Source organism: Trachurus trachurus (genome assembly GCF_905171665.1).
Source record: "Trachurus trachurus genome assembly, chromosome: 10".
NCBI classification, from domain to species: Eukaryota; Metazoa; Chordata; class Actinopteri; order Carangiformes; family Carangidae; genus Trachurus; species Trachurus trachurus.
The window spans coordinates 23041037-23062559 of NC_139894.1; the positions used below are offsets into that span (position 1 = coordinate 23041037).

Here is a 21523-nt window from a genome sequence, read left to right on the forward strand (position 1 = left end):
TTGTTTTTCCTTCCTCTGTACTGTGACCTTGGTGGCACCCTCCACCTCAGGTAGCCCATCTAAAGTCCAAGTCTTGCTTATCTTTTGATGAGAAATCACAGAAGATTTGATACATTTGGCACAAGGGCCTCGGGATTTATACCAGTATCCATGTTTTTAGCTGATGGCTTTCATTGAGATTGATGATTTCTTTCCTGAATCTGTGCTGAGATTTTGTTTTCATATAACATCTCTGATGCTTTTCAGGTTATATTCAATTAGAGAAGATTATCTTAATGTTTCGAATGTAGATTTATATTATACCAATAATAGCCAAGTGTATGTTGGCTTGTTTCTTTTTTTTAAATTCACTTTTTGATACTGTGAAAAATCTTTCGTTCAGAAAGATTAAAAACAATACAGTTTTGACAAAAAATAAAGTGTGGTGTTTGCTTTCTAAGTTTATAATTTTGGTTTCCATAACACTGCATTTGCACGATCGGCTCCTCCAAAACCAGACCTACAGTCTCGGCACCAGACCGAGCTGCGCGGAACTGTCTGGACGCGGCTCCTCGATAAGGTTTGACCCTTCTGGCTTGCCGTACAGTCTTAGAACTTCCTATGTTGTGTAAACATGTGGCTTTATTGTATTTAACGAGCTCCGTGATTAATATATGTTTATTAACCCCGTTCCTTAAGATAATAGATAAAGCCTCTGTAATATTAATTTAAAATGGAGACCGAAAACCGACCAAAAAAGGTAAGTTCGTTTTACGCTGTCGTTCATATTACCAGAGAATTTAGAGGTTACAATGGCTAATGCTAGCCAAAGTTAGCTAGCTAGGCAAGCATCAGAACATGTATCTGTTTGTTCATCATACACTAGGCTATATTATCAATAAAGTAGTGAAAACACAGGGACAAAAGAGAGAAAGTTAAGAGAAACGGGTTTGATTAATATGGGCGTTTCATCTTGGTGAATTGGCTAAAATGTAGTGCTACTAAATCCACGGTCTGCGCGGAACGACTCATTTAAGAAGAAACTCCGCTATAAAGAAGAATAGACTCAGTTTTGTACAAGAGTTAGATTTATGAGTAAAGTAAATTATTAGGTTCAAAATAATGTCATATAAATGACGGCAGAGCAGCCGACAATGGCACGGCTTCTTTTAAAGTGTGCTCCTACTACGCTCATGAAATGTACTGAGGATTATTGATCACCCAACGACTGGAGACTCCTGTGCATCTCTAGGCCGTTTCGTATTGTCGCGACAAGAAAATAGTTGACTTGGTCAGCCTCTTAATACCTGTGGGAAACTTTTGCTGGTGGACATTACGTGATAGGAAGGAAGCCATGTTCACTACCATTAACCATTAGTTTTTAGATGAGGAAACACATTTATTTTATCTGTACATACTATAATCTAATAGCTACAAACTGCATCATATAGTTCTGAGGTCTGGTTTTACACATGCAGGTCCAGTTACAGACATGTTGCTTTGTACAGGTTGTTTAGACAGCTGCAGTTAGTAACGGTGTAAATCTTCACACAGAGAGGGAACTCATTGTCTCCACTGCCAAATGTTCTTTTTTTTTATTGTATCAAAGCTGGCCTTAAATAGCAGCTAGGTACTTGTATGTGACTTTATGATACACAGATCAAAAATGTGTACATTTCACTGTATTTGCTTTAGTGTTAGCTGCTGTTTGCTTTATGTGTCTGCACTTTGGATGTTATACGCCTAATGGTGGTATGGTGTTTGTACAGAGATCCTTAGGGGAAGATGAAGGGGCTGCCTCAGAAGGATCAGAGGATGATGATTATGTCCCCTACGTTCCAGTCAAAATTAGAAAACAACAAATGGTAAGTTATTGTGTACTGTCCCATTTGACACTTTAAAAATTAATAGGAATGGACGGATCTGCTGGTTCGATATCGGGGCAGAGGTCAAACTTATTTTGTGAATTCATATCAAAATCACACACAGTTACTACATATTCAGACACATCGCATTTGGACATGTTTATGTTCCAGCTACAGAAGATGTTGCGTTTGCGAGGAAAGGCAGTGGACGAGGACCAGAAGGACAGTGGCGGGGAGCAGAGGGACGAGGACGAGGGTCTGGGTCCACGCTCTAATGTCAGTCTCCTTGATCAGCATCAGCACCTCAAGGAAAAAGCAGAAGGTATCCTGTTCAACCAGTGGATTTTTAAAGTTGGCTGGATTAAATAGTTTTCTGTCTTTTTACCATGACAATATTTGTTCTAATTTCAATTTCTAATTTTTGCATCTGCAGCCCGTAAGGAGTCAGCCAAGGAGAAGCAGCTGAAAGAGGAGGAGAAGATCCTTGAGAGCGTTGCAGAGGGCAGAGGTAAAATGAAAACAACACGAAGTTCTTGAGACACTCAACTGTCTTAGTTTTTTTTTTAAGGGAAAAAACAAACAAACTCAAATTCAAAATATATTTTTTTATCTTTCATCAGCTCTGATGTCTGTGAAGGAAATGGCCAAAGGTATTATATACGATGATCCTATAAAAACAAGGTGAGCTCTTCATCAGTGAATTATCTAATACTGTATTGTGCATGTAGGTTCTATGTAAGATTTCTTTCTAACTATTCATGTGATCTTCTGTCTAGCTGGGCTGCACCACGCTACATCCTGAACATGCCAGACACACGACATGAGCGCGTCAGGAAGAAGTTTCATATCCTAGTCGATGGAGATGGCATCCCTCCTCCAATCAAAAGCTTCAGGGAGATGAAGCTTCCACCAGGTTAAAATTGCACTCCCTCACCCACATATGAAAAAACACACGATGTTTTTTAAGTATTTTTCAGGGCTTTTTAGGCCTTTAATGGATATGATAGTAGAGAGACGGAGAGAGGGCCGCTGGTGGAATCAACTGGGGCTGCTGCGGCGAGGACGACAGCCCCTGCACACGGGGTGCCCGACGTGCCACCCACTGAACTACGCAGCGCCCCTTGTATGAAGCTTTTAATGCCGACTCATGATTAACAAATGTCTGTTTATTGTGCTTGCAGCAATTCTGAAAGGTTTGAAAAAGAAGGGGATTGTGCATCCCACACCAATTCAAATCCAGGGAATCCCCACTGTGTAAGTAGAGTACATTGAACTCTGCAGTGTAAATGCTGTATAATTGGCAGTTCTGTGTTTCAGTTAAGTTCTTGAATATTGTTCATAAATTGACCTTTGTTTGTCTAAAGTCTGTCAGGTCGGGACATGATTGGCATCGCGTTCACTGGATCAGGAAAGACGTTGGTTTTCACTCTGCCCATCATCATGTTTTCCCTGGAACAGGAGAAAAGGCTTCCGTTCTTTAAGAGAGAGGGACCATATGGACTTATCATCTGTCCTTCAGTAAGACATACAAAACAAACCTATATCATATTACAGCTTGAAATACATTCAAGCTACACACAGTAGCATATCATGGAGATTAAATTTTTGGAGGTTCAGTAATCTGTAATCAGACAGATCCCAGCTCCAAATAATGTCTTACTATTTGTTTTGTAGACAGATGCGTATACTGTGAACAGCTTTACTTTTTCTGCAACTAAACAAATCTGATGTTAATACCTTTCCCATCACTCCAGCGAGAGTTGGCACGGCAGACCCACGGCATCATTGAGTATTACTGCAAGCTGCTGGAGGAGGAGGGAGCTCCACAGCTGCGCTGTGCCCTCTGCATTGGAGGAATGTCTGTCAAGGAGCAGATGGAGGTAGTAAAACAGTAAGTAAGGGGGAAAGTTTGTGTGAAAACTTTGCTGCCTATATTTTATTCACCATGAGCAGTTTAATCTGGTGTCAAACAAAATCAAGCATGAATCAACTGTATTTAATTATTTAGAGAGAACAATATTGGCAGAAGTTTAATGTTTGTAACAGTAGAAAATATTTAGTATAACCCAGAAAGCTCAAGCAGTAAACAGCATGGATGCAAACAGCGCGCCGAAAAGCGAAACTCGCTTTTTTCATGACCAATTAGGTGACTTGTGTGAATCGTTCAGATCCGAAGAGTTTTTGTTTTGAGAGGGGGGGGGGGGGGGGGTCTCAGCTGGGGTCGGTAAAATGTTTTTCTAACAGGCTGACAGTGACAATCACGTGAAACTGAGGCGAACTCATTCATGGTTGTCTCTGATTATACTGATAACAGCCTCCAATGTAGACGCGCGACGTGCGCGCTCATTAAAGCGGCGCGTATCCGCGTGCAGTCGGTGCGACGGCGACGCCGTTTTTTTCCCCCCCGTTCATGTCCGTGGAGCTGTGATGACCGTGGAGCTGTGCGCCGCGGACATGCACGGTTCCCTACGTTGCTGTGTCAGGCAGGTGTTCCCCACGGAGCTCTGCCCCGTTTCAGAGGTGCAGGAGAGACGTCGCCTCCGCGATGTAGAATGTGTTCAATTAAAAAAGTGAAACTAACACATTATATCGGCCTATATCTGTCCATTACACACTGAATGAAACATCCCATGTCTTTATTTATTCAGTTTATTTTAATAGTAATAATTATGACTAACATTCAGTGAAGACCTAAAAATCAGTATCTCCAAAATGGAAATATTGGGAATTTTTTTTTTTTTTTTTTAAGCATTTTTAATATAGAAATGTTGGCCTTCTGAAAACTATGTCCATCTATATGCACTCAATACTTGGTTGGGGTTGAACTACTGGAAATTGACTTTTCCGTGATATTGCAATGTACTTATTTGTTAATGGTGAGCACCCCCCCCCCCCCCCCGGGAAATTCCTCTCTTTTTTGGTCCTGACCCGTTTGCATCCCTGAAACAGTGTTTTTAGTTGTTCACCCCCCCTGAATCTGTGTCCTCTTGGTTCTAGTGGTGTTCACATGATGGTCGCCACTCCCGGCAGACTGATGGACTTGCTGCAAAAGAAGATGGTAAGTCTGGACATCTGCCGCTACTTGGCTCTGGATGAGGCTGACAGGATGATTGACATGGGCTTTGAGGAAGACATCAGAACCATCTTCTCCTATTTCAAGGTGAGGTCCTTCTTTATGGCTTTAACTCCCTGTGACAAAACAAAACATTACACTGAAAACTGAGTTTAAGAGATGTATCCTAGCAAGAATTGTTTTACATGTTTTATCTCTTCAACTAGGGACAAAGACAAACCTTGCTCTTCAGTGCCACTATGCCCAAAAAGATCCAGAACTTTGCCAAGAGTGCACTGGTCAAACCCATCACTATTAATGTGGGCAGAGCCGGTGCTGCCAGCTTGGATGTCATCCAGGTATGTTCATCTCTCCCTGTAACAGGTTTGTGCTGTCGGGAGGATTCATTGCATTCATTTTAAAAACCCACTGATGTGAAAACTTTGTGAACTGAACTTCAATTTGTGTCTGTGTGCAGGAAGTGGAATATGTCAAAGAGGAAGCCAAGATGGTGTACCTGCTCGAGTGCCTGCAGAAAACACCACCACCTGTCAGTACCGCTACATATGATATTGGCAAATACCTAAAATACAGAACTCAAACATGTTGGACGTTAAAAAATATTCTGTCTTCATATGGCAGGTGCTGATATTTGCTGAGAAGAAGGCTGATGTAGATGCCATCCACGAATATCTGCTGCTAAAAGGTGTGGAGGCTGTGGCCATCCATGGAGGAAAAGGTACACAGAACTTTGGTTTTACTATTAACATACAATACATTATAGTGCCTGAAGAGGATCATTCTTGTCCAGCCCCACAAGTTCAGCTCAGCCTTGCTCTTCAGCTTTGATGCAGTTCCTCATCATTACCACCAGATGCCATCCTGCTTGCAAATGTCACAATTCATCCTCAGAGTGTGTTTTAACATTTCCATGACATTGACAGCACTGCAGATAAGTCCCGTACAGTTTCCACTTGTCATTGTCTTGTGTTTGGCTAATATGATATTTTCTGTTTATTTAGATCAAGAGGAGAGAACAAAAGCCATAGAGGCATTCAAAGAGGGAAAGAAAGATGTCTTAGTTGCTACGGACGTTGCCTCCAAAGGTCTGGATTTCCCAGCTATTCAGCATGTGGTGAACTATGACATGCCAGAGGAAATAGAAAATTATGGTAAGAGGATATGTCTATGCTCTGGTATCCTTTAAATCAGTGGTTCCCAAACTTTTTTGTCTTGCGTACCCCCTGAGCCGTTTTGCCATACCACAAGTACCCCCTCCCTCATACGTGTTGATGATTCTCCAAAAGTGGTCATATAGAACGTAACACAACTGATGAAGAAATGAAAATCATTTCAATTTCTCTCTTCAATTTGTACAAAGACATTTTGCACTATTCTCCTGCATTTTAGTTGTTTCTGGCTGGTGTTTGTTGTGGTCAATTGTGTCTTCACAGAGTTGTAGGATTGTCACAATACTAAAACCTAACCCAGGAAAATATTGAATATGACATCATATTCAATACAGCAGCAGTGCCTCTCAGCTTATTATTGCTCCATTATTTTATTTTTTATTATAATCAAAAGGACTTATAACAGATGTTTTTTTATTAAATGAAAAGCTAACTAAGAGTTGTGCAATTCCAGCGGGCGGGGCTCCCCCCTCCCCCTCCTTCACAACACACACACGTGCACGCAGACAGCGGAGAAAAAGAGAGGAGACGAGAGAGGAGTGTTGCCGTTAATATCGTCGTTTTAAACTCTTACGGCTAAATTCACCATACGTGCGTCTAGTTCTGTGTAACTCTGTTACTCACTCAGGTCCAAACGCTCTGGACGCTGCCTGCTCTGCTCTGCTCTGCCTGTCGAGTGCGCGCGCGTCGGGTGTTGTGGGGGCGCGCTGTTAATATCGATACTTTATCCAGATGCGCCGTTTTGCATCGATACTTTTGACAACTATACAAAGCTGTGCTACAGGTTGTTGTCTTCTGGGGGGAACTAGTTGTGGCGCACGTACCATTTCAGTAATGGGCTTATGAAGTGACTCGGAATATCTACTTATCATCTTGGTAATAAATTAATTAATGTTTCTACATACCCCCTGCAATGTGCTCACGTACCCCTAGGGGTACACGTACCACACTTTGGGAAACACTGCTTTAAATCAATACAAAATCTAAGCCTAAGTATTTTTTTAAAGACGGTTTGTTAAAATTTCTTCGCTTCAGTCCACAGAATTGGAAGAACTGGACGATCGGGCAAGACTGGTATCGCCACTACGTTTATCAATAAAGGCTGTGGTGAGGACAGATTTCAGTTTAATTTATTTCTGTACAGGAATAGTAATTTTTTCCCAGAATATTTGCAATATATGTTTTTTCTTCCCAACATAGATGAGTCAGTGTTGATGGACCTTAAAGCCCTGCTAGTTGAAGCCAAGCAGAAGGTGCCACCTGTTCTCCAGGTGCTACAGACAGGAGACGAGACTATGCTGGACATTGGAGGTGAGACTTTCACAACAAATCTAGTCTTTATCTCTTTTCTTCCGAGTCCACCTGCTCTTCACTTAATGGGATGTTTTCTCAATGAGCTCCAACAGTTTCTCTCATCTTGTCTGACCATCTCATCTCAAACACACAGAAGCAGGAACAGAGTCTTTGCAGGAACTTTCTAACATACCTGGTGTTTGTGTTTTCACAGGAGAGAGGGGCTGTACATTCTGTGGTGGTCTCGGCCATCGTATTACAGACTGTCCCAAGTTGGAGGCCATGCAGACCAAGCAGGTCACCAACATTGGGCGCAAAGACTACCTGGCTCATAGCTCAATGGACTTCTAAGAGGTTTTCATGCGAGGGAAGTTTCTCCAAAGCCAGGCAGAACTGAGAAACTTTTCTGAAGAAATCGATCATACACTTATGTGCCGTGTCACTGAATGAGGGAAGTGTATTTTTTTATCATCATCTATTGCTGTTGTTTGCAGGTATGTTAGATAAAATGATCAGTTCTTGCACCTTTCCTCCCACTTTTTTTTCCCCATACTTGCTTTATATATGTATGTAGTATTTGTAACATACACTTTTTGATACTCTGATACTGATTATTGTAAATAAAACCACCCTACAACACTTCTGTTTCTGTGCTTATCTGGAAAAATGACAAGGTGTGGTTCCAGTTTCGTCTGGTGAGGAAGTTGCTAAAACAAACAGAATAATGCAAAGGGAAGTTTGACTCAAGAAAACACACAACTTGTGTATCCTATCTTTTGCAACAGTTACACAGCAGATCAGAGACATCTTCAGTTGTGCGCATAACAAGTAGATGACAATGAAAACTGCCAATGATGTAAAGGAAACAACTATTTTTGTAGTATAGGAAACCTAATTTTAACCTCCTTGAACTGCAGAGCAACAGCTCTTAGCCAGTAAAGGGTACACAGTCAAAGCTCGCAAGCATGGATGTTATCTTCAAGGAAGGAATGCTGTATCTCCAGGGAGTCAAATTTGGCAAAGTAAGTTATATATAAATTTGATATTCTGCATATTTGTGAGAATTATTAGTCTAGTTTGTTGTTTTTTTCAAATTTAGCATGACAGCTGAACTGCTCGCTTTGTTTTCACACTTCACTCGAGGCTGTAATAGCAATGCGAGTCTTGACATGGAGCATTTTATGTCCAAAGTCACAAATAGATTAATATATTTGGCAAATTAAGTGCAACAAGCACTTGGGTTGAAATCTGTTTTCATTAGAATACCTTTATGAAAACTTGTCGTCATAATTAACAAAGAAGAACTGTAAGGGAGGAATCACACATTTGTGGCAAATGCAATAAAATTGGTCTTTTAAAATGCTGAATATTATCTTGAGATCATTTAAAAAAAAAATGTAAGTTTTGGTAACTGTTGATAAATGAATCTAATGCATTATAACAACCAAGACGCAGACTGAAACACACATGTTTTTCACACATATCCTGTGACCTTTGTTGTAAGTGGTAGTTTCACAGTTTAAAAAAGAAACAGTCATAGCCACTAATATAGCCTTCAGAGAATAGATAAGTATGATATAAATATTTGTGGTAGAGATGTAGAGCTGAGTCATTTGTGTAACAACAGAAACAGATGCCGTACTTGGTGATGATGCGACCTTATGCCAGCTTGTAAAGACAGAAAAGAACGGGTCCACTGAACTTTTTTTGATGCACTGTGAACTGAAATAGTACCAAAATTAACTAACTGTATGTTTCTTATGTAGTAGTTACTCTGTAACTAGTAAGTGTAATATTACAAACAGTGTCTTGTTTACCCCGCACTCCATCGTCTTCAACAGAGATCGTGGAAGAAAATGTGGATGGTGCTCTTTAAACCCAGCTCCACAGGGGTTGGCCGGTTGGAGCTCCATACTGTACTGGACAGCTGCGCTACTACTGACCAGAAGAAGGCCACCCGCCAGAAAACAGCAGAGAGGAAAGTGGTGCGTCTAAGTGACTGCCTCAGTGTCACCCCTGCTCCCAAGGAGTCTTGCCCCCAGGGGTGCACAGCCTTCTACTTAAACACCACACAGTGCACCTACACGTTGGCCTCCACAACAAGCCAGGACTGGCTAAGTGCCCTCTGTCTCCTGGCCTTCCAGGTACAACACATCTCTCCTCTGTACAACCCCCCACCACCCACCTCACCCCCCTTTCCTTTTCACATCGGTTGTCATGCTCTAATTTAGGAAAGGTGAGGAGATTATCCTTATCCACAATCGGAGACAGATAGCACAATGAGGAAGTAAATGTCCGCAACTTCTGTCACTTCACTTCTCTAATTCTTGTGCTTGCACAAGCTCTGCAGTTTCCTACGTCTTACAACTTTGAAATCATAAACCAGCGATAAGAGGTTGGTTTACTCTGTGTGTAATATTTACCGTGCCACTGTGTTTACAGAAGGATCCTGGAGAACCAGACAAAGGGGATTTGGAGAGAGAAAATGGTTTGAACATGGAGGACAATGACCTTTACTCATCTTGGAAAACTGGTAACACAAACAGCTGATCAGTCAAACAACAATCATTTTTTTTAAAAAGTGTTAAATGAACATGTGCTGAGGTGATTCTTGCCATGAAGCAGCATGATGTATCATCTCGTACAGGGGCTGTTAAGTATGATGATGTATTACTATTTTGAGAACCTGTAGTTTTTCTTGGCCTTATCATTCATGACTAATTAAACACTGCTCATCACGTTAACTGCAGGGAACACGGAACCATTGCTTAGGGACTCTACAAAAATGTTTTGTAAATTTTGTCTTTTGCCTGAAGGTAGTGTAGTCTTGTCCTAAATACTATTCGGCCAGTTTTTGGTGGAGCACATTAAAGGAACTACATGATCAAACTTGACACTATCATGTTGTTGTTATTGTTATCCATTGTGCAATAGAAAGGTGCGGGAAAAATTATGTTTTGATGGCTTCACTAAGAATTTTTGCACAGTCTCTAAAATGAAGCCACAAGACGCACAAGCTGTCAGGCCATCGGACATGATATAGACAAACCATCAGTACTAGCGTCAGCAAGCTTTGGCTTATACAAATGTATTTCTTCTTATTTCCTAATGGATTAAACTTCTGCTAATACAAACCCAGGCTGTGCAGTGACATGGAGCGATTAGTAGAATGCAAACAACTAGCAGTTTTCTGTATGAGAACATACAGTATTTGCTGTTCATTTATTCCCTTTGCTAATGCATTGCAGCTCTGACCCCACATGGATTATCTAATGCCCTCATGTGTGGTTATGCTGCACTGCTCTCGGTCTGTTGTGATGTTGAAGTGGCAAATAATTTCATGTCCTCTCATGTTTAGATGTGACCCTTCCTCCGAACCAGTACCAAGTGACTGTCCAGAGCACAGAGGCATCCAGGAGGTGCAAGCTGGCCGGGGAATATCTGGTCTCCCCAGATACAGACACTTTGATACTGCTGACCTGTAATACTGGACATATCATCTATAGCTGGCCATACAGACTCTTGCGCAAATTTGGACAGGTTGAGGTAAAGTACTCTCCTCCTACAGTTGGAAAGGATATGCTTTTTGGCTTTCTATTCCCCACAGAATATCAAACTATACCTTGTGGCTGTGATTACAGGGTGGATTCAGCATTGGAGCAGGCCGTCGCTGTCAGTCGGGAGAAGGAGTGTTCATCTTCCTGACCAGGCATGGCCCCCAAATCTTCCAGACTATACTAGAGCAGTGCTCTTTGGAGAAAAGCTCGCCTGCCCAGCCGCCCAGCAATCACAGATCGTTATCCAACCAGTCTCCAGTTTCCCTGCCAACGTCAAACAACCGACCTGCTGCTCCTCCTGCCTCCAATCCCCCAGATGTGCCCTCAAACACAGACGAAGAGTCTGACTCCCATTATTCTACTATTAATGACAGCTTAATAAAACCGCCATCATATGCCACACCTCCCCTTTCTAACAGCAAAGAAGCTGTAGGAGAGGAAGTTGAGGATGAGGATGAGGAGGAGCGGTGTCATTCCTTCGAGGCCCTCAGTCTGGATGGCGACATGGACGACATTTATTATAACTTGAGGAGATCCACCCCTCCTGTGCTCAGAAAGGAGCCTTCCCAACCTGAGACAGAGGATTCAGGCTGCATCTATTCGGATTTGAAAATAGTCGATTCTCCCTCAAACTCCCAGCTGCCTTTCTCCTCACCCCTCCCGCAACCTGTTCCCCCGGCTCCTCCTTGCTTGCTTCCCCAATCTGTCCCCTACATGCTCCAACCCAGGCCCAGATACCAGCGTCAGCCCCCTGCGATTAACTTCATCCAGCCAGGGCTCAATACTCAGGCAGCAGCAGCGGATGGCATGAAGGAGATGGAAGAGGCCATCAACTCCTCTACCCGTGCCACCCCCACAGAGGCCCCTGGCAGTTTTAAACACAGGCTGGCAGAAATCATTTCTAAGGACCTGGCAAAGCTCCAGCCACCTCTTCCCTCTGGATCGGGCAGCCCCACATTTTCTCAGTAGGCTATTAGTTAACAGACAGACTAGAAGGAGCAATTTTAACCGTGATAGATTGTCAGAAGGCATAATTAGTTTTTTTATTTCTTTAAAATCCCCTCCACTGGGAACATTAGGCTTCAGATTTTAGTCTTGCAGATGTTCATGTTTTTCTGTGGTAGTCTGTCATTTTATTCTTTGGGAACCAGTGTTCACCCAGTGTTGTTCTTCACTGCTGGAATGTTATTGTGTACATTTAATGTGACATTAACGTACGCTGAGAGAGCACCTGATTGTTAAATTATGGAAAGAGCTTTGAAGAAAGTCATGTTTCTGTGTAACAGCCAGTGAGTTGCATCACATCTTTGATACTTGCTTCCACTAGATAATGCTTGTTCCTCTATTTTGTTTTCTTCTTTAAGATGAATTGACATGGAAATGTGAATCAAGCATTTTGCAGAAAGATGAAGGGCCCCACAGTGAATAATGTGTTTTTTCCTCACATGGATGCTTTAGTCTGCTTCACATGGTTGAAATATTGATGTTTATTCAGTATGTGCTGCTGACTCAAGTATGAAACATGTAAAAGAAAAAAACAACAACTTCAAATGCACTCTTTTCTTGACCATTCATTTATTGTAGCAAAAACAATTCTCATAAAATGCCCCAAAACATAAATATCAAAATAATTGTTTTTAATTTAGACAAATGTCACCAGTGGCACTGGAAATGTCATTAGTGATGTTCAGGGCATATAAAGTGCATAAAAAGGCAATGGGAGTTCATCATGGCCTCTAGGGAAGTAAAAACATTAGATGTTTTGTTCTGTTCTGCACTGTTTTCTTTTCATTTGGCAGTGCAACATCTAAGCTATAAATCATGACAGGAGAATAAATGTAGGACTAAAATATGATACATAGTTGTAGTGTTTGGTTCTCCTGGTTATTCCTATTTCAGACACTGCGGTGTTAACAGTGAAAAGTCAGTGGACAGTGTCCTCCGCTACTGTATCTGACTTTCCTCCATGTCGCTGAGATGCGAAGACTCCCCATCACTGCTGTGGGAAGAGGCTGTAATTGTCCCCAGGTCGGATGTAGGTCCGAGTATGACAAGGTGATCAAGCTGCTCTCCGGTCAGCTGGTCGTGCGCACTGCCTGCAGGCCGAAGAGAGTGGATCAGAGTCCTCATGGAGGTCTTGTCCGCTGGACTCATGACCTCCGACTGAACCACCCCGGTCAGGAGCTCTGACAGCTCGGTGATGTAAATCTGAGCCATTTGCAGGGTGTCATATTTGGACAATTTCTTCTCGTTCTCCAGAGAGGGGATGACGCTCCTCAGCTCGTCAAACGCTTTGTTCAGGCCGTGCATCCTTCTCCTCTCCCTGGCGTTGGCTGCTACGCGCCTGTGCTTCTGGGGGCCAAAGTGGCTCGGCTGTCCTCCCTCGGCTGCTTTCTCACAGTCTGTCCTTGTGATCCCTGCGGCGGACACGCAGTCAGACAATTTACTCGTTGGCACAAGTTTCTCATGCAGCGAGATGCCTGCGTCTGGGTCTCCGTGCACGTCCCTCCGCGAGAACGCGCGTATTGAATTTGAAGAAATCCAACTTTTGGAGTTGATGTGGGCCATGTTGCGCTGCTGCAGCATGGTGAAATCCTCCGGGTACTCCGGCCAGCTTGAAAGTTCTGCTTTTGCAGCCATCACTGTAATGGCCTGTGTTGGTGCACGGCAGGGAAAAGGTCACGCTGTAGACTGGCTGATGCCCTCGTCTCTGGAATGGGTTTCACTGCGCCAGCAATTTATACTTCTCCAGCCTCCCCTCAGTCACCTTGGTGTCACTCCCAGCCCTCAGACAGCTCTGACAACGCCGCAGCCTCAGGAGGCAGCAGCCAATCGCACAATCCCCCCTGACCCTGTCAAAGAACAATTAGACAAAGCAAGACTTTTTTTTTCTCCTGTTGTGCATTGTAACTCAATCACGACCGTGTTATTATCCTCACACAGAGGGGAACCCAGAGAATGAATCATTTAAGAGCGTGGCTTATATATTTCTAAAGCGAAAAGATGATGAACTAATTCAGCAAAGTCTAGACTTCATATCTGTTGGCTTACCTTAGAGAGAGATAAAATAACAAGTGCGCATGGTGCCAAAAAAAAAGTTTGGATATTTAATAGGAAATCAAAAAAAAAAAAAACTTTTTAGCGTGAGGAGTTTCTTATCTGTTTCCACCTGAATTATTTAAACGTTATCATTCACCACTTCATCATCATCTTCCTCCTCCGAGGACCTCTGCCAGCCCCCAATCCATGGAAAATGAATTTGGACATGTTTCTCATGAGCAAAGGAACTGAATCCTTAATTGGGTCTAGCCCTTAAAGGATCTGGCAGGGGCTGAGGTTTACTCTCAAACAAACAGTAAAAGGTGGACAGTGTTATTTGCAGAACAATAATAAAACCAACAGGTGGGAGACAAGGCTTGAGGCACACCTGTCTACTACACAGCCATGATAACTGATAAGATGTCTGAAGGCGATTTATGGATCATCTAGGTTAGACACAAGGATCAAAATATAGGAACCAAACTGGACAACGCCCAACCATGCGTTTTTTATTGTCATTATTATCAATACAGAATATGTTCACTGAGAATTCAGATTTTGATTTCTAATTATGTGACCAAATCAAGGATGATGAATTAGGCGACAAATGTTTAGTTACAGTCACGTGGCCCGCTTGCCCTGTGCCTATCAGCTGGTGTCCCCTGGCACCCCGCACAAGCTACACACCTCTGTCACAGCCAGTGGCGTCCTCGTCTCCCATATGCTGCGAGCAGCGACAGCTCAGCCTCCACCCTGACACTCGCTGCTCTGACACCAGAGCTAATCACTCATTAGGTCATCAATTACCGGAGAGGAGCCTCTCCAGCACCAGCGCAGACCTGTCTGGAGGGAGATCTCTAGTGAAGGCGACTTTGGGGCAAATTGTGCATCCAGTCAGTGCCTCCCTCTCTCTCTCGCTCGCTCTCTGTGTGTGTTTTTGTGTGTGTGACAGTCGGGGTCGAGCACTGGTAAAGAAAATCACCGTGACCTGCCTCGCCGCCAGCAGTTTAACGAGGCCTGGTCTTAGTTGAATAAATCGGCACGCTCTCCGTCCCGGGGTGTCCATTCATTTTTGGGGCTGCATGAATATTTCATTCCTTCAGCCCCACTGCCAGCGCAACAGCCTGTAACCCTGCGTGCAGGCTTTAAAAATGCGGCTACACTTCCCATCTGGTGCAGGGCGTGAGCGGGGGAGTGGCAGCGGAGGCCGAGGAGGTGTGAGGAACATTTCTAAGGTCAACTTCTACTGACCTGCTGCAAGGAGGAGACTGATGTGTCCCACCAAGCAGCCAGGGAGGAGAGGGGGGTTGCTGTCAACTTTAGGGGAGTTGTGGCAACTTTCAGTTCTGGTCCAAGCCTTGATGGGGGCCTTATAGGCAAAATTCCCCTTTCCTATTAGGAGCTGAAATCATTGTCTGTAATTTGTTGTTGTTGAGCACTGTTGGAGGAAGTGGTAGGCCTATAGCAAAACGATAAAATACTCTGTCTGCATAATACAAAACGTGCAACAACAAAAAATGCACATCTGAGTGCTGTAACGATTTTACTGATGCATTTATTTTAATGTTGTAGTTGGTGGAGGTGGTGCTGATTTAAACAGTTTTAAATACAGCTGAATCCTGGTATTGGTATTACGTAAAAGGTTCACCAAGAAATAACACTGCAAATAAAGACTTTATACAGTTATTTTCCCTAAGACTGTAGTGTTCAAATTATGAATTGTGCAATGTGCAAAAAAAACAAAACAAAACACAAAAACAGCTCCTAGCTACTTTAAGAAAAAAAAAAAATAGGACGGTAATCTGCTCAGCAACTGTAAATAGTCAATAGAAAACTGAGGGAAAAAAACAACTTCACATCTGTAGGCACTAGGCAGCATCTCAGCAGCTGGATCCCAGCTGTTTTATTAACCTGCAACCAAACAGCTCCTCAAACTCAGTTTCTCCAAAGCTGTCACCTGCAGCTAGGATGGCCACGTCCTCTTGTAACAGCAGGTAGGCTTCCTTCAGAATATTTACAGTATAGGCTACATGTTGCAACAATGTCCCCATCTGAAAGGGTGGGTGGAAAAAAAACACAACAATTGCCACAACAATTTCTCAACACATTTGAATGCCAGTGTTTTCACAATATGTGTCTAACTTAGAAACCAGAGCACTGTAGACATCACTGCAGCGGCCACATGTTGTTAGTCATTGTCTGCTTTTCTTGACCCATAACCGTTCAAACTAAACACAACCAGCTAACAACAGCAGCGACTTCTTGTGTCAACACAATGGCAGCTAATCAGCTGTTAATATCTATCTGAGTTGTTACACTATAGCTGGAAAGAACAAATGCCTCTCAACCAACCATGCTGTGTGCTCTGAACACTGTAATGCTTTTAATTTAACAGGGTTTTCTTGATCCCTTTCTCTTTTTACTCGTGGGTTGGAGAATAAAAAGAAAGAGAGATAGCTCCAGTAATAATACATTGTGTCATTGTTCTAATTTCCAGTAAATGAAGCAGGCCTAATAGTGAAATTAACCCAGTCCTCTTTCCACTGGGGATGCCTTAAACCCTCCACAATTATCCCTGGGGAGCCACTGTTGGGGAACCATGGCCTCAAGCAATCTATAATTAATTCAACACTGTTTTTTTTAAAGGCCCTACTTTGAAGTATTGTGCCTCTGTTTCATTGTCCACCTGTTCAGGACAGCTCCCTGGAACTGTGCACATCCATACAAGCCACATATGATTGCACAATTATATTGACACTTAATTTCATAGATCTCTCTTATTAATTAATAGTTATGTAATTTTGTAGAAAGTTCACTCAATAAGATTAGTTAGGCTACTAATGGTACTTATTATGCAGAAAACTTTCCATGACAAAAAGTTGATCTGCCTGTAAATATGACGTTTGCTTTTCCACCTGATCTGTTCTACACTGACACTATGTTGTGATCACACCTAATTCTTGAAAATTTTGTTAATTAATTAGTATCACACTGTTTTTTCTGTCTTTTCAGGGGGTTATCAGGGTGTGATGGACCATGCTGTGCTTCAAAGTATGACTTTTGACATGTACAGCACAGCAGCAATAACATCTATTCTTGCACATATCTTCAAATACCTATCTACCAGGTGTGCATCCCCATGTAACCTGTCCATCCAACCCTTTTAATCGTTGTGTTAACATAGGACAACACATACACACAGCCCTGTGTGAGTTTAACCCCACACTTGGGAGGCAGATTTCCTTCCTTTGCCAATTGATCTCAGCGGTCAACACAGTGAGCCACTGCTCCTCTTGTGCTTTAATTAAAGACTCCTCCAGTCCCGAACAATAGAGCGCCTCCATGTTTTTAGTCACACGCTCGTGCACCAGGAACAGTGGACCTCTTGATGTTGGGAGCAGTCTACTCTGTAATTATCCTCGCACACCCCAAGCTACGGAGGTGGTTCTTACAGAGCAAGGAGACAAATCTTAATGCCCGGGTTTCAAACGCAAATTAGGACAATTAGAGGCCTCATTAATTTGGGAGAAGGGAAGTAATATTCTAGTTAAAGTAACGGTTCATTAAATGAATGTTATCTGTGATAGCGGGCTAATTGATGAAGTCCTGGAGCGACAATAAGAGGAGAGAATGGCTTCCTTACAGTAGGACCGGCCTGGACCCTGTCATGAGTCTGCAGACTGACCTCAGTGATGAACATTATTATCACTGCGATTTTTACGATACACATTGCATCTCAGTGCGAGAATAGCTGCACAGGGCTCCGCTCAAGTGGAACGAAATGTCGCGATGCTTGAAATCAAGTCTCGGCAGGGTGCCGTTCTCTTAACACCGCATGAAGGAGACAATGGAGCAGCGTTTTAAAGTCAGAGCCGCGCCACTGATCACAAGTGATGCCAGACACCTATTGTCAACTTCAGCTCTAAGACACGTGTTGTAGACAATATACACGGACATCAGTGAGACTACTGATTACAGTAATATTACAAGGCTAATTATCAACAGTAGTCTATTTATCCATTAATAGAAATACTTCGGAGCTTCAACTCATCACCAAGGTTTTTATATTTATTTATCATTCGATTTATATTTTTTTTGTGTAGCATTGTTACACCAAAGACAATACTTAAAAGCGTTTCAGACCTTGAAGAGTTTCCTCCGTTTAATGGTGAAAAGTTTGAAGTCATGTAGGCTTATCATTTAAACTTAATGTAAAAAAAAAAAAAAAAAAAAAGCTGAGGTGAACAATGTGACTGGGGTCATAATTTTACCTTTTACTTTTGACACGTTTGAAGTGAAATATACTAATTCCATGTAAACTTTATTGTCTTTGATGCAGGACTTTCACAAACAATCATACACATTAATTCAACAAAAGGATCTGAATCCTTCTTCCAGCACTGTATCCGGGCAACGGTGTCCTTCTACATAATCAAGTTTTTCTATTTTTGTAAAATGAGTTTATTGCTCATCAGTAGAGTAGCCATCTATAAACTTTCAGGGTGCCTAATTAATCTTGAAAGAGAAGTGGATTATTTTAATGGGCCATCCGTGGGTTTTCTCCATGTATGACACTTGATAAAAATGCAGCTTGGAGTGTGCTGTTTTCTTGTACCAGCACACCATATGGCAGATAGTGGAGTAGGCTGTAAAGACCCAGTCCATCAAAAGAAGAATAAAAGCCTCCAGACACATGAGCGTCAGGGCCTCTGAGAGCTGTCAGCATTGGATAAATACTTACAATGTGAAATGGATGCTCCAGCTATTGTGTTTGCAAAAACATCTCCACATGGTGTTTTGATGCACAGAAAATTACACACAAGTAAACATCTATCATCACAGTCCATTTTATATCTATATCGGGTTGCAGCTGATAAGATATATTGCATATTATATATATTCTAAATAAAAACTAAAGTAAATTTAGACTAAAGTAAACTTTTTTTTAGATTCTGTTTTCTTTTCTTTTTTAACAGTGTGTCAGGATGTGATGATAATGATTATGACAGACATTATAGTATTAATAAACAATATTTTGCCTATGTGTACTTTCTAAGTCTTTTGTTAGATTACATCATACTGATGTTTTTATTTCTCTACTCAGGCTACTCATAAACTTGAATTTCTTATCATAAAGTTCCTGAAACATTCTACATAGATCTGATTGAATGGTACAGTTTAAAAGAGAATACCCTTTGTGATCACATTTCTTGTTTTGTTTGTTTTATGAGTCACATCTTTTTTCTGATTTTGACTGGCAGTGAAAATTCAGGTGAACTGTAAATCAGTAAAGTACATGTCACTTTTGTCAAGAAATAGATATCTGACTAATTCTACTCAGTTGGTTTGGCTCATTTCTCCAAACAGAAATTACATTCTCAAAACAACATGGACAAACCTCCAAACATCTTGGTAATTGTCCACAACAGAATTGTATTTCTCATTAATTTCATCAAATTGCAAATGTCTTCATACATCTTTGCAAATGATTAAGTACAGATAGCCTACAGTTAGCACAATTTCCAAGTGGATAGATCTTGTTGATCTAAACTGATTGTTGATTCTCAGTCTAATGGTTGTTCTCTCCAAAACATGTCAGCATCATTTCATTCTATAAGTCGTCACATGCACAATAGTCTGTTCAGTTGTCAAAATTAGTCAAGAACATAATACCATGAATACCATATATTTATTTACAGTACTGTAGGCTACATATACTTCTCCTTGTTTTTGTTTATGTGTTTATATTACAGTATATTATACTGTATATATTTTCAGTTTACTCTGATGAATGGAAGTTACTTTATGTGTGAATAAAAATGGATACCTTTCCTTTGCAGTAGGAGTGCAATGTGATGTCAAACCTTGGAGGCTACTCTTACCCTAAAATCCTGTTTTTTAATTTTTAATTTATTTATTTTTCAGTTTTATACACAATTGTATTCTGTTAGCTAGACAAAAGACTATTGTCGATGAAGGAGTGGGCTAAGACTGAGAGGTGGACATGAGGATATTTCAATGGTCCTCTGCCACAGTGACAAAACATCTAAACATTTTGATGATGCATTTTGTGGGCACTGACTATTTGTATGAGAAGGAAATTTAGTTTTGACACATGAGTGAACTGTTTAGAGAGAGAGATTTTGCAAGTGATCTATGGTGTTGTGCTGAACTGTATCACTGTTTTGCCAAATGATCTTAGAGGTTTGAGAATGTAATTTCTGTTTAGAGAAATGAGCCAGACAAACTGAGAAAAACTGTAAGATGCCATAAATAAAATCATGTCATACCAGCAGATACCAGCAGATGGAGACAACACAACATACCAGCGACTTGTGGTGTTCATTATTTATTAAAGCCAGTTTCATTCTTCAGTCAGACAACCAAAGCAAAGTTAATGATTATATAAATACCACAAAACACTCCAAAATCTAAGTGATCCTTTAAGAGCTGATAGGTATTTATCAACCATCTAGCAGACATAGATCCTGCAGGAGATGGACTCTTGTCTGAGAAAGGGCTATCTCTGGAGGCTTCAGCCATGGTCAGCAATCAGAAAGCTATTTACTGCGAGGATGATGTGTATCTTATCGTAATAAGGCCCTGCTCAGTTCACTGGGGATTACAAGCCTTGTGATACGGATAATTACAAGATGGGATTGTATGAGCACAGCAGCTGCTACTCTAAACCTTCACTCTTGGAGAAAAAAAAAATGAAATAGAACAAATAAATAATAGAAAACCCTCCAAAAACTTCCATCAATGTGAAACACAGGAAGGAATGATACTCTCAGTCAGTCATTTTCTGTCATTATCATTAGTAAGCCTTGATAAGAGAGCATCGTAGCAGCTGGCCTGTGTCATGCAGCTGTCAGTAGAGAGCAGTAGTGCTCTGTGTTTTGTAGGCACGCTGCATGTGGAGCAGCATGCGGCTGTTAGTCAGATAAGATGAGCAACACTTTGTCCACTGACCTCTTTGACCTTGCGGACTGAATTAAACGCGCAGCACAAAGTGAGAGCTGTTATAAAGTCATGTGGACGAATCATGCGAGGCTAGTTTTCAGTAAGCGATCCTCTGAAAGTGCATGACCTTCAATGTCTTTAGTGCCAGCGAAGTCAGTGAACTGCCTTGGAAATCACGGCAGACCACTCACATCCTCCCCCCTGTCATCCTCTCTGACTTGATCTCTCACCTCGTCTATTAGATGCCAAAATGTTTGGAGACTAAGTGAGTGAGTTTCCCACATTTTACTGACAATCGCCCTGCTGACAGGATAATCTAGGAATAAATCACAATATTAAAAAAAAAGAAAGAAATAAAGCTGGATAATTATGTCTGTCATGATCACGGTCAGAGGGTTAGTTCAACAAGATTATTTCATAAGGCGGATGGTGACAGCCACAACCGGCTTCAATTATAATCATGCCATCCCTGTAATTTGGCTGTAAGGATTGTTCATCAACCTTCAGTATGGATTTTCTATGGTCGATTAATATAATTGGATTGAGAATCACTGATGTCTCAGTCTGAACTGACATCTGAGCTGA

At 41.7% G+C, this 21523-nt stretch overlaps 2 protein-coding genes across 2 annotated transcripts; both read left to right on the plus strand.

Moving 5' to 3' along the window:
• Positions 1–579: 579 nt before the first annotated feature.
• On the plus strand, positions 580–8172 carry ddx41 (DEAD (Asp-Glu-Ala-Asp) box polypeptide 41). The gene is made up of 17 exons (XM_083980862.1): positions 580–739; positions 1749–1844; positions 2016–2166; positions 2278–2352; positions 2465–2525; positions 2621–2757; positions 3026–3098; positions 3209–3362; positions 3599–3735; positions 4842–5004; positions 5124–5255; positions 5375–5446; positions 5539–5635; positions 5919–6068; positions 7122–7193; positions 7287–7397; positions 7594–8172. The coding sequence occupies exons 1-17, from the start codon at positions 713–715 to the stop codon at positions 7728–7730; spliced, it is 1845 nt and encodes a 614-aa protein (XP_083836988.1). The 5' UTR covers positions 580–712; the 3' UTR covers positions 7731–8172.
• dok3 (docking protein 3) lies at positions 8171–11905 on the plus strand (the record flags this gene model as incomplete). The annotated part of the gene is made up of 5 exons (XM_083980279.1): positions 8171–8401; positions 9221–9523; positions 9822–9912; positions 10738–10925; positions 11021–11905. The coding sequence occupies exons 1-5, from the start codon at positions 8345–8347 to the stop codon at positions 11903–11905; spliced, it is 1524 nt and encodes a 507-aa protein (XP_083836405.1). The 5' UTR covers positions 8171–8344.
• Between the last annotated feature and the right edge of the window lie 9618 nt (positions 11906–21523).

Coding starts and splice junctions, on each gene's coding strand:
- ddx41 (XM_083980862.1), top strand. CDS start 713: ATGGAGACCGAAAACCGACCAAAAAAG. Junction 5,005..5,123: donor CCATCTTCTCCTATTTCAAG/GTGAGGTCCTTC, acceptor CTCTTCAACTAG/GGACAAAGACAAACCTTGCT. Junction 5,447..5,538: donor TGCAGAAAACACCACCACCT/GTCAGTACCGCT, acceptor TTCATATGGCAG/GTGCTGATATTTGCTGAGAA.